General features: G+C 38.4%; 1 protein-coding gene across 1 annotated transcript in view; it reads left to right on the forward strand.

Moving 5' to 3' along the window:
* The window catches only part of LOC106546483 (collagen alpha-4(VI) chain), a 114,092-nt gene extending 90,062 nt beyond the window's left edge, over nucleotides 1-24,030 (forward strand). The window contains exons 31-39 of the mRNA XM_087712933.1: nucleotides 2,286-2,321; nucleotides 3,042-3,078; nucleotides 3,734-3,745; nucleotides 3,838-4,331; nucleotides 14,060-14,150; nucleotides 18,523-19,194; nucleotides 19,785-19,881; nucleotides 20,215-20,420; nucleotides 23,235-24,030. Coding sequence (XP_087569059.1) covers nucleotides 2,286-2,321; nucleotides 3,042-3,078; nucleotides 3,734-3,745; nucleotides 3,838-4,331; nucleotides 14,060-14,150; nucleotides 18,523-19,194; nucleotides 19,785-19,881; nucleotides 20,215-20,420; nucleotides 23,235-23,407 — 1,818 coding nt within the window. The 3' untranslated portion in view covers nucleotides 23,408-24,030. The remainder of the gene's footprint in view (nucleotides 1-2,285; nucleotides 2,322-3,041; nucleotides 3,079-3,733; nucleotides 3,746-3,837; nucleotides 4,332-14,059; nucleotides 14,151-18,522; nucleotides 19,195-19,784; nucleotides 19,882-20,214; nucleotides 20,421-23,234) is intronic.
* The last annotated feature ends 3,175 nt before the right edge of the window (nucleotides 24,031-27,205 follow it).

Consider the following 27,205-nt stretch of genomic DNA (forward strand, 5'->3'; position numbering starts at 1 on the left):
AAGATTTTGAAGAGGCAATTTAAAAAAAAAAGTTTTTGCACTCTGCAAACCTCCCCAAAATGGCCTGTTTTTCGCAAAAACGGGCCCGTTGTTTTTAAAAGGGCATGAATAGCCTTTAGGAGGCTTGTAGAGTGCTCCTGGAGGGGAGGGGGCAAACATGAACCAAAAATGGCCTGTTTTTTGCAAAAACACACCCGTTTTTGGTTTTAAAAAATGGCATGCATAGCCTTTAAGAGGCTTATAGTGCTCCTGGGGGCTGGGGAGGGGCAAAATTGAGCAAAAAAGACCCATTTTTCACACATTTATGCCTTCCCCAGGAGCATTCTGAAAGCCTTCTAAAGGCTATACATGGCCATTTTGGTGAAGGGGCCAGGTTTCAGGAGGCAAGAAATGCTGTCTTCAGTGTATAAGATGCACCCAGATTTTCAGCCTCTTTTTTGAGGGAAAAAGGTGCATCTTATACTCCGAAAAATACGGCTCATAATTGAGCCATAGCAGTTAAGCGAATCAAATTCTACAATGGGTGATTTTTGTTGAATATCAGAAATAATAAATGCTGGAAACTGAAAAAAAATATCACATATCATGATTCAGTGACTGTGGGATGCCCCAAATAGTTATAAAGGTTGCTAAATGCCCAAAATGTTATCATATGACTATGGGATTTATGTAGGTATTATAACTTCAAAAATGGTTTGTAACTAGATTTTTGGGGAGTCCATGATAATTATAAATGTTCGTTAAGAGATCAGTTAAAAGTCAAAAACTTTGTTTTATGGAAACAATTAACCATCTTAAATAATTTAAACTAAGTATGTTTCTTTGCTTAATATTATAAAACAACTCTTATTTCCTATATGTTTCTAATGTGAATAGAATAGAATGAGATGAAAAGGACTTCGGAGGTCTTCTAGTTCATACTATATCTTTTCAATAAGTGACTCTTCTTAAAAACACCCAGTAATAGAATTCCCATGATTTCTGGAGGCAAGCTGCCCCACTGGTTGTCTTCACTGTTAGGAAGTTTGTCCTTAAATCCAAGTTGCTCCTCTCTTTAGTTAGTTTCCAACCATTGTCTCTTGTCCTGACCTCCAGTGCTTTCGAGAATAATTTGACCTCCTTTTCTTTCCGGCATCCATTCAAGTACTGGAATACTGCTATCATGTCACTCCTAATTCTTCTTTTCTTTAGACTAGCAAAACCCAAATCCTGCAGCCATTCTTCATATGTTTTAGTCTCCAGGTCTTTGATCAACTTAGTTGCTCTTCTCTGAACTTTTCCCAAACTCTCAACACAATTTTTATAGTATGGTCACCAAAATTGGTTGCAGTATTTCAGGTGTTGGAAGTTTTACAAAGCAGTACTAATACTTCATGTGATCTTGATTCTATGGGTCTTTTTATATAATCCAGGACTGTATTAGCTTTTTGGGCTGCTGCTGCACACTGTTGGCTCATATTCAAGTGATCATCCACTAAAACTCCAAGGTCCCTCTCACAGATACTATTTTTGAGTTAGGTCTCACCTAATCTGTACATATCTTTGATTTTCCCTGCCTAAATCTAAACTTTGCTTTCCTCCACATTGAAATTCATTTTGTTGCATAGGACCCATTGTTCAAGTTTGTCAAGATCTTTTTGGCTCCTGAATTTGTCTTCTGGTGTTGGCTATTCCTGCCAGTTTAGTGTCATCTGCAAATTTGATGAGTTCCCCTTCTATTCCCTCATCTAAGTCATTTATGAAGATATTGAAGAGTACTAAGATAGAACCTTGTGATACCCCACTGCTTACTTCCCTCCGATGTACCATTAAGACTACTCATTGAGTACGGTTTGACAAGTGTTACAAACCCATCTGGTGATGATCTTGTCTATTCCACATTTTTCTAGCTTACCAAGAAGTAGGTCGTGGTCTACTTTAAATCATATTACCTCAGAGGCATAAATAGAAAAGATAAAAACTAATTTGTAAATCAGAAAAGATGTTGCAGTAACAGTGAGGCAAATAGATCTTTTCCACATTTGCCACAATTAACTGAATTCCAAAAAACACATTGCTCAGAAAATATATAAAAAGAATATATCAGACAAAATCCAAATATGTATTTCCCTACATTAAATAATATCAATAAAAATAGAATGAGGATAGAAGCATACCAAATTCTGGGGTTTGAAAAAATACTGGTTTAAGAATATCTAGTGTTGCTTCTTTTCTGCCATCCATCCATCCAGTCTCACTATCTTCTTTCTAATGTGATTTTATACATCTATTTTTCCTCTTTCCAGGGTCCAAAAGGTCCAAAAGGCACAACTGCTATAACTGTATGTATTGTTATATTTGACATTGTGAATTACGAGCCTTTCTGTATACATAATTAATTTAACTAAAATGTATATGTTTAAGCATAAAAACAGTCTTCAACAGCTGTTGATTTTCCAAGGTTCTCCTGATTTGGCCAACTATGAATTAAGCAGACAATACATGGAGAAGAGAAACAGTCTAAATGAAAACCTTGGAACATTATTTAAATCTAACTGACTTCAAAGATGAGAAGAAAATCTCAAGATGTAGTGATGGCGAACCTTTGAGCATTAAGTGCCGAAAAGGGAGCATTTTGCACACACGTGCACACTTCTTGCACACATATATACTTGTTTGGGCCACGACCAGGAAGTTGAGTTGCCCAGGGGACATGCACGTGCTGGAAAACGTACTTCTGGTTTCTGGTGCCAATCAGGTGGCCAGTGTACATGCTCACGCCGGAAAATGGAAGACCAACCCTTCCGGTTTCCGGCAGTACCCCACGCACAAAAGGCCAGCTGATCATCACATGCACATGCCTGTCAGAAACCCGGAAGAGGAACAGGCAACACTGTGCATGTCAGGTGACCTGGCTCCACATGCCACTTTGGGCACGCATGCCATAGGTTCGCCATCTAGGATCTATAGGATACTTTCTATATACAGTAATCCTGTAGGTTTCTGAGCATATATATACAGAGATATGCTACTAATCATGTTATTTTGCCCATTGTCTGCAGACCTGTCAACTTGTGAACCTTACAAGAGGAAACTGCCGTAAGTAGTAACTTCAGGCGACCAAGGTCTACTATTACTATGGTATTAAAATTATTTAAGAAAGCTACTAATTTTTATTTGGTTGCTTGTATTAAATTATTTATCCCCAACCATATACATTTACAAGAAAACATATTCTTTGAGATTATTTGAAGGGAGACAGAAATAGCAACCTAGCAGTGGAATAAGTCATTGATGATATTATAAAAAGATCATTACACATTGGTTATAGCTGATGATGAATGGGAATTGCCACAATGAAGATAAAAAAGAAGGAAAATGTAAATTTTTAGAAATACAATTTGTTTTAAAGCAAACAATGTTAGCTTTTTAAATTAAAATTAATTCCCAAATTAAATCATTTTTCTCTTAAATTGCATTAATATTTTATATTTAAACAGAACAGTAGCAATTTTTTCAAAGCTATTTCATGGCTCACTTAAATTTTAACATATACTTTAGCTTTAAAAAGGTATATTACCATTGTGATATCAATTTTTTTCAGTGTTTTATCCAAACCTGAAGCCAATTTTTCATTGGATATTGAATATTAAAATGCTCAGACTAAGTTCTCTGTAGTGTTTATTGATGATCTATAGATGATCAGATAAGTATAACAATTTGAATTAAAACAACTTTCTTTTCTCCCATACAGCTTGCTGTGTAGGTAAGTTATTTGAATTAGATAATATTTAAGAAAAAAAGTTCTGCTCTCTTAGCCCAAGAAACATTCTGATACATTTTTACTTTTCTTACAAGGGAAGAGCAAATGTCCAGTTTACCCAACTGAAGTGGTGTTCGCTCTTGACATGTCTGAAGATGTTACTCCAATTTCCTTTGAAACGATGAAAGGCATTATGAAGTCTTTGCTGAAGGATTTGAGCATTAGCAGAAGCAATTGCCCAACTGGTGCTCGGATATCAGTGCTTTCATACAATACCAATATAAAGTACCTTATCCGGTTCTCTGACTTTCAGAGAAAAGATCTCCTTATGGAGGCAGTAGAGGGAATTCCTTTGGAGAGGTCTTCAGGCCAGCGGAATATTGGAAGAGCCATGCGCTTTGTTGCCAGGAATGCTTTAAAACATCATCGCCAAGGGGCTCTTATCAGAAAAGTTGCTATTTTCCTTACTGCTGGCCCATCACAAGATGCTGCTTCCATCAATACAGCTGTGCTGGAATTCAGTGCTTTAGATATTATCCCAACAGTCATTGCTTTGAGAGAAGCATCAAATGTCAGAGAAGCATTTTTGGTAAGGAGGTCATTGTCAGAAAAAATAACTTACAGGTTGATGAAGGGGTGTGACCAGAGAGGTGTTAATAGCAATGAAATCATGCCATAGATGTGGTTGTGATGAACATATTTTATCAGACTTATGTCTGTGAAGATTCTCAGTGATCTAATCAGAATTGCCTGGAAATTGATGGCATGAAATCATGCAACTGGGTTTTGATATGGTTTGTTAGAAATTCCCATCAGAGTTCTAACTAAATTCTGACTCCTCTCCATTCTCTAGTCTAGATATATTCTCCAGATGTTTGTTTTTAGAAAATATTTTCTTCTGATGGGAGGGGTCTCAAAAACATTTTCTTGATATGAGTGAATGATGTACTAACAATTCCTTAGATATGAAGGCCAATTGGGTGACTTTGGGCAAATCATTCTTTCTCCACCAAACTCACCTCACAGGGTTGCTATGGGGAAAATAGGAGGAGGAGAAAGGTGTTTGTCAAGATTGAATCACTTTGCTTCTTTCAAACTTAACACTTTTCAACTTGCCAATGACCTGGTAGGAGGGAAGGGGAAATAGAGTGTTGAGAATGGATCATGAAAGCTTGGCAAATATCAATGCAGGTGTTTGAGAAACAGATGGACTGTTCCCATAATAAAAGGACATCTCATAATTGGACAATGTGATCACCCAGAGGTGGAAAGAAAGGGAAGCTATTGTTTAAGTAAGCAAGGATTTGTGCAGGAAAACCAGAAGTGGTTTTAATTCTTCAGTACCAAAATGGTGTATCCAATAAAAATTTACTTTTGGGAATTCAAAGCTCCTGAAAGTGTTTCCTTCTTTTGGATTCACTAATTGGGCAGTTGACATTAAACCAACTCTCCTTAACAGTGCAGCCTATTTGGATACATCTGACAGAGCTGTGACCTAATGATATCTGGAAATGAGAGGAAAGCTGTGGTGAAGCCTGGATCGGTCCCTCCATAGGAGGCACCAGCAGCAGCCCAAACTGACTCTGGGATGCAGACAGTGGTGACCTGATCCAAGGTGAGGGTGGACCAGATGGAAGAGCCACCAGTGCATGAGGAAGGAGCCATGGCAGGATCAATTTGCCTTGACTTGAAGATGTGATGGCTGAGTGGAGAGGGGAAGGCAGCCGAAGCAGAATTCCCCTTGATCCAGCCTGGAGTGGCCATGAATCGAGGGAGAAAATGGAAGGCCAGGGGGGCTGCAGACTAGGAATAAACAATGAAATGAAAATTCCTGACAGCCTGCTGTAGCTGTTCAGAGGAGTAGCTGTGTGAGACATTTGTTGGAATGGAGATGCAGGGAGCGATGTTGAAGAAATCATCGGTCCTGGGAGTAGAACGTGGGACTGGCCAAGTGTTGACAACCTTGACTTCACACCAACTGTTGAGGCTGGGAAGCTTGGGGCAAATGGTTGGGGTCCTCCTGGGGAGGGCAGCTGTCCTCCCACAGTTGCAGGACAAGCACAGGGGATCCTTGCAGCAGCAGGAACTCAAGCTCAAGCAGGTGGTGAGGCTGCCACTGGGTTATATACTTGTTTGGGATGAATGAAAACCCCTCCCTCTGAAAATTATGTTTGACAAGTGGCTGGAGAAGCTAACCTATTTTCTGAACTAGCTGTGAAACTATTTGGAGCTATATGGAACAATACCCAAATGAAATTCCCTGTGTAAATGCAATTATTTCAAATCTAGAATGCGAGGCAGCAGACTGGGTGATGTTTCTCCACTATGAAACAAGTTGGGGAATGTGGATGCATTCCTGGATAATCTTTGAGCTAGATTTGGAGACTCTGCACAAGCCTGCCTAGTAGAAGCTGGGATCCATGCTATAAGGCAAGGGAGTACACCAGTAGCTGAATACATTTGGGAGTTCTGCAGCCTGACTGGGAAGCTGAAGAGGTGGCCAGAATACTTGCTGATCTATCACTTCTGAGACAGACTAAACAAGGAACTGTATCCAAACTGCCTGCCTTGGGGAATTCTGGACAACCTGGGCATGGTATCAATTGGTGATCATAGTGAAGCTAGACCTGTTGGAGTATCGACAACATGCAGCACAAGACCAAGAGAGATGCCTGATGGTGCGCAAGGAACTGACAGCCCCTCCCTTGACTCCAAAGGAGAGTCGTGGCACCTTCCTGGAACCTACTTCTGATATGGGGAAAAAGGGCCATCGGGCTGCCAATTGCCTAGCCTGCAATCCATGTCAGCACCAAAGCTTCCGAGTCAACCAAAGGCCAAGAAGGCACCCAGAAGAAGGAGTAGAGGGTCGTGGAGGTCTCTCCCCCCTCCAGTGATGAGGATAAAACTCTGATCCCCAGCAATCGCAACCTGATCTATGAGAGTGACAGTGAGGGGAGGATGATCTGATGGTAAGTGTAACCATTGCCCCATTGATCACACAGGTGGAGATGTTAGCATGGTAACCCAGCCAGTAACCCTATAGGTAGGGAGCCACAAGGAGACTATTTGGTTTATAGTAGCCCCCAAAATGGCAGAGACTATGAAATAGAGATTGGCATGGCTAAAGAAGTTGACAGGAAGGACAACAAGTGGCACTTGAGGATTAAAGCAGGTGAATTGCAATGCACTTGGATGACGCACAAAGGTGGTGAAACACTGTTGGTGAGAGGAAATATAGAACCTGTGAATGCATTAGCTGGGAATGGCCAGGTAGGGCTGGCCATCCCAAAGGAGTACCAAGACCTAGCTGAAGCATTTTGTGAGCGGGAATCAGACCTACTCCATCCCCATTGCTCTACCGACATTGAAATACTGCCTGGAGCAAAATTACTCAAACCAAAGATATACTCAATGATTCCAAGGGAAATGGAGGAGCTCAGAAGCTTTGTGGATAAAAATCTAGCTAGGGGTTTCATCCAACTTGCAAAATCTAGGATGGCAGCACTGGTGTGCTTCATGTCAGGGTTTCAAATAGCATCCAAAAGTACATCAGAGGCAAAGGATTCCTCAAAGTTCCAATTTATTAAGAGAATCATGTTAGCGCATCTGGGAAAACCCGAATCTGAAAGCTTCCCGGTTTTCCCACCCAGTTGAAAGTTCAAGATCCTGAGAGTTTTTAGGAATCAAAAGTGACCTCCTAGCCGTGTGTCATGGCTTTGTTGTAGCATTTCCAGCCTTAAGCTTGTGGGAACATATAGTTTGGACCCTTTTCAGGCTAGGCCATCTCTCATAGTCAGGATGTTTTTGTTGCCATTTAGCCAGGATTCATTTGGCAGTAGCGATTTCATTGCGGCAATCAGCTTGTCCTGGCTAGGGTTAGGTGGCTGCCTGGTTTGGCCATGGGTGGTGACTTGAGTGGCCATTTGGTTGGGGGGAATTATTGTGTGAATCACTCCTCCCTCTGACTGTCAAACTGCTGTTTCCTTCATAAGGTGCCAGCCAGCAAGTTCTTCCAGCAGGAATGTGCTTCAGTTCAAATGTAAATCTTCTGAAATATTGTGCTCAGCGGACTTGCTTTGGAGACAGCTTCCTGGGGCTTTTTAGGGCTTTGAGGTTTTTGTAATCAGTCGAGACCTCGAATAGCATGTCCCCCTCTCTAGGAAATGTCTCCAGGTAAGTCATGCCCAACAAACCGCATATGCTTCTTTCTTCCAAATGACCCATCTTCTTTCAGTGGTGGTGAGGTTTTGGACACATAAGTGCACAGCAAGATTTGTCCCTCTTTGTTTCTTTGCAACAGCACCGCCACATCACTGGATCTGCCTGGATTATGAACTGCTGTTCTGGGTTGAAGTATTGCAGAATGGGCTCTTGGGCAAAGAGCCATTTTAATTTCTCAAATGCTTTTTGGCAGTCTATTGTCCACCCAATAGGCTGGTTTGGCTTTGGCATTGTCGGCAATGGCCCTGTTTTTAACAGTTTGGTTAGGGGCAGAGCGACTTCTGCAAAAGCTGGGATGAATTGCCGATAGAAATTAGCAAACCTCAAGAAACTTTGTAGCTATTTTTGGTTGCATGGGGGTTGACAGTCTACCTCAGCTTTCACTTTCTCTGTGTCCCCTCGCTGGAAATATGGTAGCCGAGGTAATCCAGGGAGGTTTTGTGGAATTCACACTTTGATAGTTTTGCGTAAAGCTTGGCGGCTGGAAGTTTTTACAGGACTTACGTGCTCTTCTAGGGTCTCCGTAAAGACGAGAATGTCATCAAGGTAAATGAGCATCCCCTTGTAAAGGTGCTCATGTAGTACCTCATTGATGAATTACACAAAGACTGCAGGGGTCCCTTGTAAGCCAAACAGCATGACTTTGAATTGGAAACTACCAAGGGGGCAGTTTAACATGGTCCTCCTTTCATCCCCCTCCCAGATTCGTATGCGGTAATACATTTCTCTCAAGTACAGCTTGGTGAACACCTTGCTTTTGGCCAACTGATTCAACATGTCCTTCATGAGGGGTAGAGGGTGGGTGTTTTCCACACAAACTGTGTTAATGCCCTGTCTTGGGCATTATAAATTTGGCTTTGATAGCAAAGGGGTGGATGGTTGTACTTACCATCAGGTTTTCTTCACTGATGTTTTCCTCTTCTGAGCCAGGAGAGGTTTTCCCATCTGGCAGGCTGGGGAGAGACTTCTTCCGCTTGATAGGCAAGATGACTCTTTTTGGGTGGTTTTCATAGGGTTCTCTTTGTTCCACTAGTGTTTTGGGTCCGTGCTTGTAGAACTGGTGATGGGGCCAAGCATCCAAACACTCTGTGCCCAGGTTGATAACACTGGTAACATTTTATTGCTCCAGCTGATTTTGGGGGAAGCATTTCAGCTTGCTTTGTTTGGGTTCAGCAGCCCAGAGGTCTTCTGACAGGATTTTCGATGGTAGGCTTTCGATGGGGGTGGAGCTCATGGTCCAGAATAACTGCGGTAGTGTGCCAATTCTGGATGCGCTTTGGCACCCTTCTAATGCTACATGCCTTTCTCAGCTCAGGATCTAGGGCATTCTTGAACCTGTGCACAAGGAATTGCTCTGGCCAATCCTGTAGTTTTCCAGCCGCCCTTCTAAACTCCCAAACTAATTTCTTCATGGGCCGGCTGGCCTGCCTCAATCCTTGGATTTACTCTTCCTCTTCCAGGCTGTGGTTGCAGTTGGACCAGTTGGAGGGGTCGCTACTTGGGATTGAAACACCCAAGCATCTGCATCAGTGCCATCTGCTGAAGGGGAACTGACATCCACTGATACTGCACCCATCCTTGGCCCAGGAAGAAAGCCCACTTAGGCTGGCTAGGGGTTGGTATTCCCCAAAAGCTGGTTGACCTCCCCAGCCCAGGTACTGGGCCATCTGTGCCCTGGGGTGAAAGGGGACTGCCGATGGACTTGTTCCAGTGGAGAGGTTGTGGGATGACCTGCTTTTCGCTGTAGAAAGGAGATTTGGGAGGAATCCCCACTCCAGTGTGTTGTGGAGTCTTGACCCAGGAAAGTGAACTTTGGCTGTGCCAGGGTCCACCTGGATAGCTCAGAGCTAAGGCAAGGTTGATTCCACTCATGTTAAGCTGTCCAAATTTGTCTCAGAGGCTGGCCAATGACTGACTGTGTGACAGTGGCAGGAATTCCCAATCTTCAGAGTGCCCGGTTGGTGTCTGCTTTGCTCCCCTACACTTGTGAGTCGAGGCCAATCCTTCACCCATCTGTGGTTCTAATAGCAACTCCTTAGGGGAGGTAAATCCCGCAGCTGCGCCTTGCAGAGTCACGTCCAGTTGCGAGGTGTGCCCAGGAGCCGGCTTTTTGTGCCTAGCTTCCAGCTGGCGTTCCCTCTCTGCGGCCTTTGCAGTGGCCTCCATAGCTTTCACCATGGCTTGGGAAGGCAAGTAGATGGTCTCAACATATATAGTGTTCCATTATCTATTGCTTCCTCTGTGGGCTTCTTCTCTTCCTTCAACTTCCCTGAGTCTTTATGCCACCTGGGTTCAGTGGCACCCACAAATCCATCACATGGTCAATTGTCCCTTAGGGTGTTACCAATTTTGGGTGATGCTTTTCAGGTGCAAGGAGCACCTGTGGTGTCCATGCAACTAATCAACTAAATATTGCATGAGCACCTGTATAAGGAAGTGCTGGTGTACCTGTTGAGATCCTCATTATTCTGAGATGATGGAAGCTCACATAAAGTTAGTGCAGGAAATGTTAAGAAAATGATCGAAAGCCAAGCTCTACCCTAAATTATCCAAATGCTACTTCCACAAAACCAGTTTGGACTACTTGTGGTACTGCATGTCCAGTGAGGGAGTGGAGATGGATTCTGGAAAGGTGAAAGTCATGCTAGAGTGGGAAGATCCCTGGACCAAAATGCAACTACAGTGTTTCTTGGGGTTTGCCAACTTCCAACACCAATTTATCCCCTCATTTGCAGAGATATATCTGCCTATCACTGAATTACTAAAAATGGGCAGGGTGTGTGTGTGTGAAACCCAAGCCGAGCCAGCCACTTAATTGGACTATAGAATGCCAAGTGGCTTTCAAAAAGCTTATATGGCTTTTTGCAGGGAAGCCAACCCTTAAACACCTGAAACTGGAGGAACCATTTCTAATACAAGCTGATGCTAGCAATATGGTGGTGGGTGTTGTTCTGTTCCAAAGAATTGCAAAAGGGATGCTGCAACCATGCGGCTACACTTCCTGGAAATTGACTGACACCGACAGACATTAGTCGGTGTGGGAATATGCTGTTCGATGGACAGTGATGACTTGGAGCAATTACTGGAAGGCAGTAAAATCCTTTTGAAGTGTGGACTGACCACAAGAACTTAGAAGCCCTAAAAACCCCAAGGAAGCTGTACCCTAAGCAAATACAATGGGCTCAGAACTTTAATCGGTTCAATGTCACCCTTCGGTACTTGCCAGGGGGGAAGAATTTACTCACTGATGCACTCTCTAAGATTCCCCAATACAAAAGTACCTGGGAGGAAATAATTGACTCCATTATCCCCTCCTGGCAACTGGCAGCGCAGATCTCCACAAGACGGTAGTCACCAACCACTCAGCAATTGAAAGTGTGCTGACCCAATGGCTAAAGAAAACCCTGAAAGAGGATGCATGGTTCCACAAAAATGAGCTAATGATGAGAAAGGACTTGGTATGGAAGGGAAACAAACTATATCTAATAGCCAGCCAGACGACCCAGAGGCTATAAACAAGCCGCAACATAAAGCCGGCAGGCCACTTTGGGATTATAAGAACCATTCACTTGGTTAAGAGGCAGTTCTGGTGGCCCAAGATGAAGAAAGACCAGCTGCCCGGTGTGCATGTCCATAAAGTGATTGCCAGAGAAAACTCCTGTGTGCTATTTGTCTTGTTAGCCGATAGCTGACGTTCTTCAGTACCAAAATGGTGTATCCAATAAAGTTTTACTTTTGGGAATTCAAAGCTCCTGAGAGTGTTTTCTTATTTTGGGTTCACCAGTTGGACAGTTGACATTGTGTTGCCTATGTCTGCATCCTGAATTATTTGTAAAAATAATAAAGGTGGAATACAAATAAATACAAATAAATAAATTACAGCAATTCATTTCCCAGAGTGGTTAGCTGAAACTGTCAATCGAGAGATCAAAGTGAGTGAGACCCTCATTCATTTTCTGTCACCCACATCTTGTTTCTGAAACTTAACTTCTTCTCTCTCCTCCCAAATGTCAAGTAGCAGGAAAAACCCACTACACATATCTGAGGCTACATTTATTTAATGCAGGAAATCTCTAGCAGTAGAGAAAGGTTACATGGAATTAAACCAGTATAGTTATATTGCTGCAAATTAATTCCAAAAAATTAATCAACATATCATTTAAGGTAATGGAAAACAGATAGGCAAATTCACATTTAAGCATTAAGTTGAATGTCAAACATGCAATTATAATCTCAACAACAAAAACTGAATAGTGAAATTGGAAGACTATTATATTATTTATTTATTTATTTATTAAAACTTCAAACCTTTTGCCACTTGATCTCAGAAAAGCAAAAGTATACTTGGCTTATAGACTCATTTTAAAAAAACAACCAGAAAAAAAGAAAAATAATGCAGGGTTGGAGATCATTGATCTATTTATCTGTATGTTGGAGCAGTGGATAGTTAAACTTGGTTTGTGTTGTGTAGTTTCTTATTTCAAATATATAATTAGTAATCACAAAGCTTAATTCAATTTTACTTGGTCATTTGTAGTTAGTTATATGTAAAAGAAAATCTGAAGCTAAAACTTATCCCTTTTGATTATAGGATTTGGACAATCAGTAAAAAAATAAATCTCTTTCAACCTCAGAAACTGTACTTGACAATTTTTTATTTTTAAAACTGTAATATTCAGAAACATGCAGACCCATGATATAACTAATGCATGCTGAGGAGAGCAACAACAGAAGTTAATCCAGGATTATTCTTGCATTTTAATTGTTGTATGATGTATTATAGAGAGCCAAATTGCATTCTAGATTCCCATTCTAAAGTATAATGATTTTTACAGAATCTTGAATTTTACTCTGATTTCTTGCCAGATTTTTAAAATCCTTTTGATTTAGTTTCAGAAGTTGTAAATTGACAGCACTAAAGGAAATAATTAATTGCTTTTGAACCAACTGTAAAGTAGCAGGCCATATTGAAAGATATCCAGCTAACCCTGAAGGGATTATTTTGTTTGGGTATTAGCAAGGCATATATTTTTTCCTATGAATGATGCCTTGTGTGACCTTGATTTGCCTCCATGTATAAAATTTTAAATTTTCTACAGCACTGAGTGAATCTGTTCTTTTCCTTTTAAAAGAATGGGAATCATAAGACATCTCTATGAAAATATGAAAGTAGATCCAGGGCCATCCATTTAAATTAAGATTAAGATTAAATTAGAACATGGTGCATGTTTCTATTTGGTGAGTGGAATTCTATAGAAGGGCATGTAGCAGAGGTGCTACACTCTGGTTCAGCTGGTAGTAGCTGCAATGGGAAGCTTCGCCCACCACCCAGATGCTCTACTCACAAGCAGAAGAATTGTACACATGCGGGAGCGTACCCAAACCAGTAGTAAAAAAATTAGCAATCCACCACTGGAGTGTATGTGTCTTTGTGGATTTTTTTCTTCCATTATCACGTTCCCAGCAACGGCAAATATTAGCATTATTTTGACCATTGATGTGCAATCTGAGTTCTGAATTGGGAAATTCAGCAATGGACTGGGGAGAGACATCAGATGGCTTCATATATGGAGGCAAATCACACCCTTTCCCCAGCATATATGTTATTCATACTTGAAGCCAAATTTATGTGACTCTACATTTTGAACCAAGGGACAATTGAATCTTCTCATCTGAAATTTAGAATGTTATGAATTTTTCAGTGCAATTATCTGACAAATAATAATTCTAAAATGTTTATTAGCAAAACTGTTGTAGAAAGATGGAACTTTACTTCCAGATTGTCAGATTAAGATTTAAAATAAAAGAAAGCTGTTAGCATCAGCTGAATGTTTTTGATGTCCACTCCACTTTCTAAAACATGGCATATATATTAACATTATTTGTCTTCCTGCTATTAAACAGACTGGGGCTTTCCTTTGATTCTAATATTTTGATATACTCTCAGCTCTGGGCTTTAATGGGCCCTTGAAATCCCTTTCTAGTTACATAAGTTTATATTTCTGTGTGTGCATGTGCATGTGTAAATAAAATACCTTGCGGTTCAGAAAATATTTTCAATGCATTACTTCCTGTATTATCTTCTCCTTTATCTAGACAGATGATACTGGTCGATTTAAATTGTTTGTTTGGGAATCCAAGGATGAACAGAGATTGAATTATGTTTCACTTTGTTCTCTCTGCTATGGTGAGTTCATTGATTTTCTTATTTCTTAAAATGGTATATATATATACAATTTTCTCTGTGTGTCTAATAAATACGCACATGCACACACTAGGTCTTTTAATTTCAGAACACAAATTTCCTTCATCTGTTTGTATTTGGATCTAGCAAGCATCAGATATTCTCTGGTAAAATTGAACAAAAAGGAGATGTCATGTGAACATCATAGGTAAAAACAATGATGATGAAAAATGATAGAATGGATAGTGCACACCAGTGGTGGGTTTCAAAAGTTTTTGGAACCTCTTCTGTAGGTGTGGCCTGCTTTCCGGGTCCACTGGTGGAATCTCTTCTAACTGGTTTGGTAGATTTGACGAACCGGTTCTACCGAATAGGTTAAGGTGACCAGACATCCCGCTTTTGGTGGGAAAGTCACAATTTTTCAAAATTTGTCCCGTGTCCCACTGCGTGTTCAAAAAGTCCCAATTTAAAAAGGACGCCGTTAAAAAAAAACTTTTTATTTCTCTGAAGTGTCATTCTTGATGTGGCCTTTAGAGGGCAGTGGTTTCCCTCCCTTTGCTCGGCTTGCTCGCAGCGCCCGACGAGGGGCGAGGCTCGTCCCTCCCCTCCTGCTCTTCCAAACATGATCATATCTCCCTTCCTTTCGATTTGGTTGCTTTTCTCTAGTCTCCTTTTGGTGAGGGGGGGGCGGGGGGGGAGAAGATCTGTCATTTTCCTTCCTTTAAAAAATGGGGGGAAAACCCAGGATTTATTGCAAATAAAGAAATCCATCCCAAATGGATTGGGAGGCAGGATGGGGGGGGGGGGAATGGGAATTAGGGGAAAGGGGAATTTTCTTCCCATGCCTTGGATTTCATTTATTATTTTTAAAAAGTTGCTTTTCTTGTATTTCCTTTGCTCGTTTGTTTGGTTGAGGGGGGGATGAGTGGAGAAAAAAAAAGAGAGAGATCTGGTAGCTTGAATTGGTGCAGCTGGAATTGGGGCTGTGGCATGGGGAGGGCAGTGTCTGTGTGTATAATTTGGAAGAGGCAGGGGGATGGAGATTTCCTTCTCTCCGTTGCTCTTCTCTCATCTCCTTCTGTTGGATGGGGTTGGGAATGGGTGGGTGGGGGCATACGATCCCTCTTATTTTTTTAATCTACCCCTTTCGTACTTTGTGATCTCCGATCCCCCTCCCTCCCCCGCACCCCCTCCCTAGGTTCCCCCATTCCTCCTGAGATCTTGTAATTGCTGTAACCGAGCATTTAACAGCTACAAATAAAAGACTCTACTAGAAATTCCCCTTTTGTTGCTGGTAAAAATCGTACACACAAACACACACACACACACACACACGCACGCACATTTTGACTGCTCTTTTTATGCATCCAGTGTGAAGTGAGCAGGAATGAAGGCTGGACACACATACTAACACACACACACACACACACACACACACACAGATTAATAACCCCCGTTTTGCAGCCCCAGACTCTTAAAAACTCATCCATCCTTCCCCCTTTTCATCCATCCATCAATCTTCATTCTTTACATTTCTCTACACATTTCTCTATTTATCGTATTAAGTCTATCTCTTTTTAAAAATTATTATTCTGCTGGTCTTCCTGGGCAGCCTTGATGCCCCCCCCACCAAAAAAGAGGCAAATTAGAAATTTAAATTTTCATCCAGCATGACTAAGGTGTGCTTTATCCAATTTTCTCCTCCTGAGCTTCTGAGGGCAAGGGTAGTTTACCTGCCAGCATCAGGAGTCATGGGAAAGGAGCAATATAGGGGATTTATAAAGTATATTCTTTAGACTTTCTAAAGAGATTTAGCGATGATGGCATAATAAGATGTGACAAGGCTTGCGTGATGCCATATAATGAACTTGGCTGCATTGAGTCATTTAAAAAAAACTTACTTTTTTTAAAGGGTGCGTTCTATTTAGGAACCGTCTCCCTGCTTCCCCTCTGCAGATTCTGCTTTAAAGCAATAGCAATAGCAATAGCAGTAGACATATACCACTTCATAGGGCTTTCAGCCCTCTCTAAGCGGTTTACAGAGAGTCAGCATATTGCCCCCAACAATCTGGGTCCTCATTTTACCCACCTCGGAAGGATGGAAGGCTGAGTCAACCCTGAGCCGGTGAGATTTGAACCGCTGAACTGCTGATCTAGCAGTAGCCTGCAGTGCTGCATTTAACCACTGCGCCACCTTGGCTCTAAAGCAGTGGTCCCCAACCAGTGGTCCGTGGTGGACCACTGGTGGTCTGTGAGAAAATTTTGGTGGTCTGCAGATATTAACATCTATATCATTCTGGATTGACTTGGAGTGCCTGCCTGCTGGTAAGTGAGCCGGGTTTTTTTCTTTTCTTTTTTAATGTATTTTAAAATAATATTTTATTTATTGTGCATAGGATTTTTTTAAATAGTTTTATTCTGTGTGGATTCTTTTTTTAAATTGCCTTAGACTATATTTTAAATAGTCAGGAGTCATTGACACTGAATTTGCACTTTTAATAATCAGGAAGCATATACTGAGTTTCTTTGAAAAAAAATCCAATAATTTAAAAATCCAATAATTTGTTTCCTAGTATAATTTGATTGCTTATTAGTAACCTATGACTATCATTAAGTGTTGTAGCTTATGATTCTTGATGAATGCATTTTTTTCTTTTATGTACACTGAGAGCCTATGCACCAAAGACAAATTCCTTGTGTGTCCAATCACACTTGGCTAATAAACTATTCTACTCTACTCTACTCTACTCTACTCTACTCTACTCTACTCTACTCTACTCTACTCTACTCTATTCATTTCTATTTCAATTCTAATAAGGAGTTTAGCTTCTCTCTCTTGAAAATGTAAGCTAGCATAAGGCATTATAATGCAAGCTAGCCTTAGCTTTCAAACAGTTCATTTAGTGATCAAAGTTACAATGGCATTGAAAAAAGTGACTGATTACCATTTTTCACACTAAGCGACCATTTTCACACTTAGCGACCGTTGCAGCATCCTCATGGTCACTCGATCAAAATTTTGATGTTTGGCAACAGTTACAATTTATATTTGTAAATTGTAGTTATGGCGAAATAAAAAAAAATTACAATACTATTTTTGCGTTGTATGAAAATTTTTGTTGCTCCGTATAAAATTTTTAATCAAGCCCCCTCCCCCCCCCGGTCAAAGGTGTCCCTCTTTACCAATCTGAAAATCTGGTCACCTTAGAAAAGGTGCGAACTGGTAGGAACCCACCTCTGGTGCACACTTATATATAATGCAGTTCTTTGCCATTTGTATCTGCATCCTGGCATCAGATATACTTAAGTTCATAGGTTAAATAATTTCAGTGATATTTCTTGCTCACCTCACAGATATTTATGATTAAGATGAAAGCTAAGACTTTGAATGATCTGGCAATTTGCTGGAAATTTAGAAAATAAGATATCTTGCTTAGTTGACTTACTGATCAAAATCTTTCGGGGAATAGTGCTAATAAGAAAAAAAGGGAATTGTAATCCAATACATGTGGAGAGTTTGAAACTGGAAGGCTACCATAACCTTAAGTGTAATGTACATTTATTATATGGAGAAGGTATTCTATCTATGGACCATGATTCATTATTTGGTTTTTATATATTATTATTTTTTTTAAAGAAATAGTATAAGTAGTTTCCTATGAACAGAAGATATGGCTAAGTTAAATAGGAAGATTTATAACTAATATTTTGTGCAAGTTAATATGTTTTTATTTACTTTAGCATATTGCTTTTATTTGGTCTGTTATTTTACTTTTATTTCATAAAATGCCTTGATACTCATTATGTCGCTTGCTTCTACCAGAGGCATTAGCAGTAGGGGTTAAAAAAATAAGAAGCAACTACAACTCTGTGCTTGAACACCTTCCCCTTTTTACATGTGTTGTGCAGGTAACACAATGAAAAAAGGGACATGGTTTCAATTGCATAAGCACCATTGTGACTTTTTGGTGCCCAGAATCTGGTCTCTGGATGCTGCTGGTTTATAGTTTTTAATATAATGTTAAACTGATCAATCAATTAGTTTCTTGACCATAAAAAATAAATACATTCAATCAATCAATGTGTAGAATACTCTCATCACATACAGATATTTTAAAATATGAATAAAGTTCTAATCACAGCTACTCTAAGTACCTTTAAATATACCTTCTCAAACTAGGTCCCTTCAAATTTAATAAAACTATAATTTTCAGTGTTCCTACTCATAGCATTTCTTGTGTCTGTGTGAAGGTAATTTCAAATTCATTTGTTGAGAAACATTTATAAAAGAGAAACCAAGCAAAATATAATCTCTGTACATTCAGCTTTTCAGTCACTTCATGAAAATAATCATTACTTTGTGCTTCTTCCACAGATGCATGTAACCCTGTTTCACAATGTGAAATAGTGGATCCCCCTCCAATTAATATAAATATGGATGTAGCTTACATCATGGATGGCTCTCAGGATGTCAGCAGTGAGGTGTTTGAAACAATGAAGGAGTTTGTGAGCAAAATGTTGGATTATTTTGTTATTGCTTCACTACCTGTTGAGTCAGACAAAGGAGCAAGAGTGGCTCTGGTTCAACACGCTCCACCAAATTTCTCAGGGACTGAATTATCAAGCTCAGTATCTTTAGAGTTTAACTTGACTACATACAATACTAAGGATCTGATGAAAATGCATATACAGGAATCATTTCACCAACTGGAAGGTTCATCAGCTGTGGGTCATGCTCTAGAATGGACCATTAATAATGTGTTTTTGGAAGCTAATAGGCCAAGAAAGCACAAGATCATTTTTACAATACTGGGAAGTAAGACAAGTGCCTGGGATAGAGAGAAACTTCTGAAAATGTCATTGGAAGCCAAATGCCGAGGATTCACCATGTTCACCTTGGCCCTTGGCAGTGAAACTGATGATTCAGAAATGACAGAACTCTCCAGTGTTCCAGTGGAGCAGCACCTATTACAGATGGGCAAAGTTCATAAGTTTGAATTGCTATATGCTCTAAGGTTTAGCCAGGCCTTCTTAAAACTTTTGGAAAGTAAGTGGTATACTTTAATTCCTTTTGTGGGACTGTTTGTTGATGCCTGACACACTTATTATTTTGACATCTACATGGATTGTTAGAGATGTGACAACATGCCCTGTTATATATGACAATCTAGGAAAATAATCTTGGATGTAATCACATTCTGATTTGCTAAGTGATATTAAGCCATTCTTTGTCTCAGCAACCTCTTACCCAAGCCTATGAGCAAATATCTAATGTAGGAGTGGGGAACTGTGACCCTTTATGATCTGTGGACTTCAGCTCCCAGAATTCCTGAGCCAGCCATGCTTTGAATGATCTGGTACTATAAAGCTCAGCTGGAAATTTTAAAAGCTGGCTCTGGAATTATGGGAGTTGAAGTCCACAGATCATAAAGGGGCCATAATCTCCCATCCCTGATCTAATGGAATGTATATACATGTGACAGAGGAATGCAGGACATAACTCACTACTAAATCTCCTCAAATAATAGAATATGAACATGCAGACATTTGTTTAAACACAATCAGTATTTTTTATTTATGAATAAATAATGTATTGTAGTATTCAACTCTAAACAGTGTCTTTCCACATCCTCCCAGGGGAATTGAATATTTATCCTCCTAAAAACATGGAAGAAAAATGTGACAATCTGGATCGAGGAGACAACTATCAGCAAGCTGTAGGGATAACTGACAGGTACAAAAATCAGTTTTTCTTCATGAGAAGCAAATGGTAATAATTGCATAGCCCTTAGCTGATCAGAATGTCCTAAGTTGGATAATGATATACCAGAGGTGGGTTCCTACCAGTTCACACCTATTCGGTAGAACCGGTTCATCAAATCTACTGAACCAGTTAGAAGAGATTCCACCAGTGCACCCAGAAAGCAGGCCACACCTACAGAAGTGGTTCCAAAAATTTTGGAAACCCACCACTGTGATATACCAATCTGAATTAAAGACTCCTCGGGTATAATTTTCAAAATCGTGTAACTAAAGCATTACCTTTTTGCTCCCTTTCCCTTTATAGGATTCTATTTCCTGGATTGAAACATAATGATTTGTTGCAACCTTCAGAATTATCCAGGAAAAATGTGCAAAACAAAAATTTAAAGATCATCCAAGGACCAAAAGAAGAACAGTATGGTCAAATAGAAAATAAATACTTCACCAGCATCAGTATGCAAAATGGGACAGAGACTGAAGAACATTTTGAGGAAGTACAAAGTGCAAAGAGTATGTATATATGGATGCACATTATATAAATGGGGATATTAAAAATTGTCTACTGGGTGATTTTATAAAAACTCTCTAAAATGTGAAATGTTATCTATCATTATAATGATACATTAAAGATGCGATGCCTGCCATGTGTATACTTAATGTTGGGGAAGTTTTCAGAAAAAACAGCCTACAGCTCAGTTCCTAAAACTAAAGGAGACGCTTATACATTTTAGTAATCAGTTTTTTTTTGTGATCAAAGGCTGTCAGAGTTAATTCTGGCAACAAGAGTTGAGACATAGAAGACATGTACCCTATTTCTTTCCATCTTCTTTATTTTTCTTCATCATGTTCTGCACTAAAGTAGTTAGACATATCATTCAGTGGAACTTACTATGTTTGACAAAAGTAAAAGTTATACCTGAAAATGTGTTTAAACTGAAATTCTTCCTTTTATTGATCTGAAATCTCTAGAGAATAGTCTGTTGGTCAGCAAGCATTTCCACTTAAGTCCAAGTCCATTTTAATTTTGTTGTTTTTACATTTTTGCACACATTTTTTTTAAATTTGTTCACAGTTTTTAAAATGGAAATACCTCATTGCTTTGAATTCCTCTTTGTATATTATGAAGATATCCCTGCTATTAGGTACTATAATTCCTTTCTTATCCATCTTGGAAGACCATAGAATTAGGATTATGGACGCTATAATCAAGCATATTTGGAAGGCATCAGATGACAGAGAAAAGGCTGATAGAGAAATATTTTAATTATGTAGGTTTGGAACTGATCAATTAAACCAGGACCATTTATTATTAGGCTTTCAAATTAGATAGTGCAAGAGATACACCATCCATACCTATAAAAATAATAATAATAGCCAAGTAATATACAGAAACATATATTTCTGGAGGAAAGAACAGAAAAGAATTATACTTAGAAAACCTAGAGTGGCAGCATATTAGTTGTAGAGTAAAGGAAATTGATAGAAAAGGCTGCATTTTGTACACTAACTTGAAGGGAGAGGGAAGAACTCTTTTGAGTCAAAGTACTGTTTCATTTTATATATACGTATAGCACTCACCAAATTTCCTTTTTTTCTTTCATCAATCTAACCAAAATTGCATGAAGATTGAAGAAACATGATGCTTATATTCTGGTGAAGGTCCAATTTTGTTTACCTTAATTGAGAGAAAAATATGATTAAGCAAATAGGCATTGAAGAAGTTAAGGAGTGTATAGAATGAATTAACACAATGAATCTTGCCTTTTTATTCCACCAATGTCTACAACATCCTTTGCCTAATTTCATAATGTTGGATTAGTTAGGATTATTACTGGAGAGATTTTAAACTATCATAGCCATATCCTTTGAGGGAGATGGTGGTTCAGAAATGTGAAACAAACAAACAAACAAATAAACAAACAGCTGGAGGTTTTCAAGAAAAGATTGAACAACCATTTGTCCAAGATGGTAGGAGGACTCCTGCCTTGCATGGATAGTATTCAATTCCTTTAAACCCAATGATTCTATGAATCTTACTGGTAAGTATATGTAGTTAACCATGTCTGGAATTGTTCCAAGGAGAGAGACACAGCAAGAACTCCCTATTGAAGATGCTGCAGAACAAATATGGCAAGAAATCTTTGCTAACTTGTATTCAAAGGAACTGTTGAACATTCAAAAAGCTTGTTAGGATGATATTATTCATTTTAAAAAAGCCATACTTTGATTTTTTTTAAAAATCAAAGCAAATGACTATATAAAGACTTTTTGTTTCATAAGGAGATTAAACTTATTCTAGACAGGAAACCTAATTAAAGTGTAGAAAAGCCAGGAAGCTGTATGTCACTGGAGACATGAGTATACAGTGCAACACAGGACATTACACAGTATATTCTTTAATTACCTCAAGATAAAATAAGTACAGGGATACACACTCTTCAGGAGAAATACTGCACAATTCTCTCCTCTTTGAAATTACATTTCAAGAGCTGATGGGAAAAAAATGTAGAACCTCTCTTTCAAACTGTCTTGCGAGGCTTGAAATAAGTGTATGGCTTCTGCTTCTCATTGCAGAGAGTATTTCTATCTGCCGGTAATGGAAGGGGTGCTTGAAGACTTACTTGCCTCTGGATTTTTCTCTCACTAGAAATGAAGACATTTCATTTCAATTCTGGTGCACCAACCTTAGCATGATTTTTTAAAAGAAAGGTTTCCCAGTGCTGGATGCGATTTCCTGTTATGTTCCAAATTTTAAGAAATAATTTTTCTTAGTCCTACATTATACTGGCTTTAAGGAATTTCATTATTGGAGTTGTTTTTAAACTCATTGATTTCTTATATTTTGTATGTAAGCTGCTTTGGAAATCTTTGGACTAAAATGGAAAGAAAATTAACAATAATAAATTAGGATAGAGTTGTGGAGGGTAGAATGAAAACAAAACTGAGTTTGACAGCTGAGAAAGCCTGTGCAGGCAATAACCCACATCAAGCCAAAGATAAGCCAACACCTCTATATTTATGGACTCGATCTGGTTTCTCTTCAGATCGTATAAATCTTTCGCCTTTTCATTTCAGTTCTTTTCTTCTTTTCATGCAAGGCTTCCAGTGCAAAGTTTTTATTGTTTCTATGAAACTGCCTTATTCTAATCATTAGCCAGTTATGGTTGTAGGCTGATGCTTAATTTGTGACTGTATGTATAGTACATTTTTGTACAACATGAATTCTTATCTCTAAATTTCCCACTCTCTTATTCTTGACAGCAAGATTCATCATGATTGATCTCATGTCACTAACCAAAAAGCATTTTTATTTTATTTTTGTAGATTCTTGTTCAAAAGATATGGACAGTGGCGAGTGTGAAAATTATACTCTGAAGTGGTACTTCCATAAACAGCAAAACATGTGCTTCCAGTTCTGGTATGGTGGCTGTGGTGGAAATAAAAATAGATTTGAAACTCAAGAAGAATGTGATGCTTTATGTGTGGTATCCTTATAGTATGCCTAGCTATGTGCTATATAAGAAAACAGTAGAATGAACCAAATATAAATTAAATTCTTTTTGCAGAGACAAAATCTGCACAACTCATATTTGCTTGAATGCAAATTTTAAACAACAAGCACTCTTGTGGAATTTTAAAGGTCAATATATTTTTGAAGATCAAAAATTGTGTATTGTCAACTTCTTAGTCCATAGGAATTAGTTTTCTGATGACTTTTGTTCTTTGCTAGACTAAAGTTAGAAGTCTGTTCCCAATTACCTCAATAATTCCTGTTGTACTCAATGTATTGTACTGTAATACAGTAAGATTTCTGTTTCATTTTTAATGCCATTGTAATTCTATGCTTTCAGATTACCTACTTTGTGAATATTGAAAGAATTATGTGAATGAATAAAGAACATTTAATAAGAATTACAGAATGAATAAAAAGTTGATATTGCTTTACAGTACCTAAATACATATTTTGTTCAAAGGAAAAACAAAACAAAATATGGTATTTCAGACAATTGTATGTTTATCTTTGATAAAACTTAATACAGAAATGTATTTTGTATTCTAAGATGCATGCAAAAGTACAGACAATTTTTAATATTGCTTTTTGTTAGAAATAAACACTGAATAAAAATATCTCTTCTTCCTAAAATCAAATGGTTTGAGCATTTTTAACAAGCCTGTTTCATTTAAGTTATAGAAATAATGAGAGCCTATGGTCCCAAAAGTTCCATAAAAGGTATCACTTTTATATCCAACTAAACAAGACAAATCCCTAAAATCATCTTCAGATGAGGCATCCAGAGGAAAGACAATTGGGGAAGAGAGGAATGATGGAAGCAATGCCTTGTTATTGTAATGCTAGTCCCACTTCTTTTATATGTACATTCTGATGCCGTATGTACAAAACAGATAGAATTTGTAGGATAGCATTTTACTTAAAAGAACAAACTCCTGCAGAGCCCATGTTCTCAGATATCCCAGATGCTTCAACTATTGTAAAGATATTCTGATTATTAAGTGCCTGAATTACAATCATAGGACTATGAGGATGCCTCAAAAGTCATAAGTATGAGAACCAGGTGTAAGTCACTTTTTTCAATGCCAACATATCTCTGAATGGTCACTAAACAGTTTTAAATAGAGGACTATCTGCATTTTTAATCCTTTTCCTTATAATGTTAACTGCAAGAAAAGAATTTAGATGAGCCGAGAGCTGGAAATCATCAAATTATTTTTAGTGGAAATTTTAATGTGGATTTTGTTAGATGCAAGTTCATCAGCTCTATTAGTTAAAACAATGGGCATATTTTTGATGATGTGTTGTTTGCTAGACCTAGAAGACTGTTCTATAGGGATGGGATCACTTTACTTTAGTCCTTTCTACCCTATGGAAGGTTAGATTATCCAAAAGATTATCCAAAGGAGAGGAAGCCTTCCAGAAGAAAGAAAAGTTTTCTATTGTGCTGTATATTGTTGATTGGAATTCTGTGCCCCTTCAAACATTTCCTGACCTACAAATCAGCAATCTGTTGGACATTCAGCCTCAAATTGATATTCTATCATATTCTATCCTTGTTCTCATGTTAAACAAATCTGACTGACTTCTACATGTACTAATTTAGTACTACATGTACTAAATAAAGCTAGACCTTATATTCATGAAGATCCATATGTGTAAAGAGGTTCTGAAAAGTTCTATTGTGTTTTCCTTTCCTGCCACACGTCTGTATTACTCCTAACAAGGTGAAACAGATGTAATTCTCTTGAAGGGGAAATGTTAACTTTCAGTGAAAAAATAGTATAAAATAAATTGCATTTTAATTCAATGGAAAATCTGTTGAATTTTGGCACATATCAGTTCTACTTTATTAGAAATGTTAATATTCCAAAACTGCAGATGTTTTCATAGAAGTATTTTCTATCCATTAACACAGGGTTGGGTTTTTTTTTTTGTACTTTAAAGATGAACAAACTTTTGTTCTTGCTCACAGTCTTCTTTTATTTGTAAGAATAAAGATCTTGATCACATAATACAAAATAAGAAATGATTAGCATCAGATGAAATCTAAATATTCTGAAAATATGCTGGTACATTGAAATGAGCATGGAATCATAAATATTATACATACACAGATTGAAAGATATTGCTTTCTTAATTACAATGTAAAACAAATAACAATGCAACACTTTTTGAACCTCAAACTCTACAGTTCCTTCACTTCTCCAGGACCTGGATTTTTTTGAGCAAGCATCATGAACCATACTAAAACATGAATCATAGGGTATAAAGAAAGCCCACTTTTAATTGAATGTATTTGGATGTATATGATAAAAGCACATCAGGGCCTGAAGGAAAAGTCACGTGTACACTTTACAAAACACTTTCATTCAATGCCTATAAAAATATATAGCATGCTACATTCCTGTATTTTTAATATCCCTATTCATGCTCTGTGGAATTCATAATCCAAATGTATAGATGTCCAACTATTACATTTCTTAAACCATCTTGAAATAGTTTTTCCATATGCTATTTTACAGGCTACAAAATAAACATATTCCAGCAAACAAATGGAATACTTTACAAATATGTTTCCAGCTTTGACCTTAATAATTAGAACTAATCTGGAGAAATAATACAGTAAAACTTTGATATATTATTACCTTGAGTTGTACAATTCCAAAACATTGGCCTGTGAGTCCAATTTTATTTAGACAATTTCCTTAACAGATGGATGTGTTATGGATGTATGTATGATGTGGCCCTAATATATTTTGATAGCATTGAAATATTTGAGAAAGGACTTGCTTTGTTATTCATAGAAGAGAATAATAGATTTGAAAGGGATCTTGGAGGTCTTCTAGTCCAACCCCCTGCTTAGGCAGGAAACCCTACTACCTCAAACAAATGGTTATCCAACATCTTAAAAACTTCCAGTGTTGGAGTATTCACAACTTCCGGAGGTAATTTGTTCCACTGATTAATTGTTCTAATTGTCAGGAAATTTCTGTCAGGACTCTATGATATCAAATGATTCAGAATGGATCTGGTGGAACAACTTTAGTCAATCCATATTTGGCTGGAAGGAAGAAATGTTTTCAATGGTTCCTCTGAAATGGAAATTATAATAGGTAGATTCCAGTAAAATGTTAGGACATTTTTCTATACTAGAAGAATCAATAGATTCTTGGATGTTAGCTTAATACAGAGGTTACAACAGTTCATTTAGTGCTGATCAAAATTACGACCACACTGAAAAAAGTGACATGACCGTTTTTCACACTTTTGATCATTGCAGCAACCCCATTGTCATGAAGTCAAAATTCAGATGCTTGGCAACTGGTTCATATTTATGATAGTGGTCTACATAGGTCAGCTGTCTGAAACAGTCTTGATAACATTTGTTAATGATCTTTGGCAGACCTAAGACAGGCTTCCAGAAGAATTCTAATTCTCCATGATTTTTCATTGGCTTTTAGTACCATTAATCATGGCATTGTTCTGGACCAACTATGGGGATTAAGAGTGGGAACCATCAAGTCGCAGAATTTTTACTTTTAGTTCTCAGTGAGCTTGCATTCCTCTATTCATGATTGGTAGACATTTTGAAGTGGTTTTTTTTTTTAATTTGCAAGTCTTACTTGAAAAGCAGAGGCAGCTCAGATGGGAAAACCTTTGCACAGATTTAATTTTTGTGCCAGCTGTAGACATTCTGGCTTAGGGAACCCCTCCAGGTAGTCACTCATGCTTTAGTCACTTCACGTAAGAAATATTGTGATGTAGTCCATAAAGGGTTGCT

This window comes from Thamnophis sirtalis, unplaced genomic scaffold (assembly GCF_051295495.1).
Source record: "Thamnophis sirtalis isolate CommonGarterSnake01/CBP01778 unplaced genomic scaffold, rThaSir2_p1.2 scaffold_4, whole genome shotgun sequence".
NCBI lineage: Eukaryota > Metazoa > Chordata > Lepidosauria > Squamata > Natricidae > Thamnophis > Thamnophis sirtalis.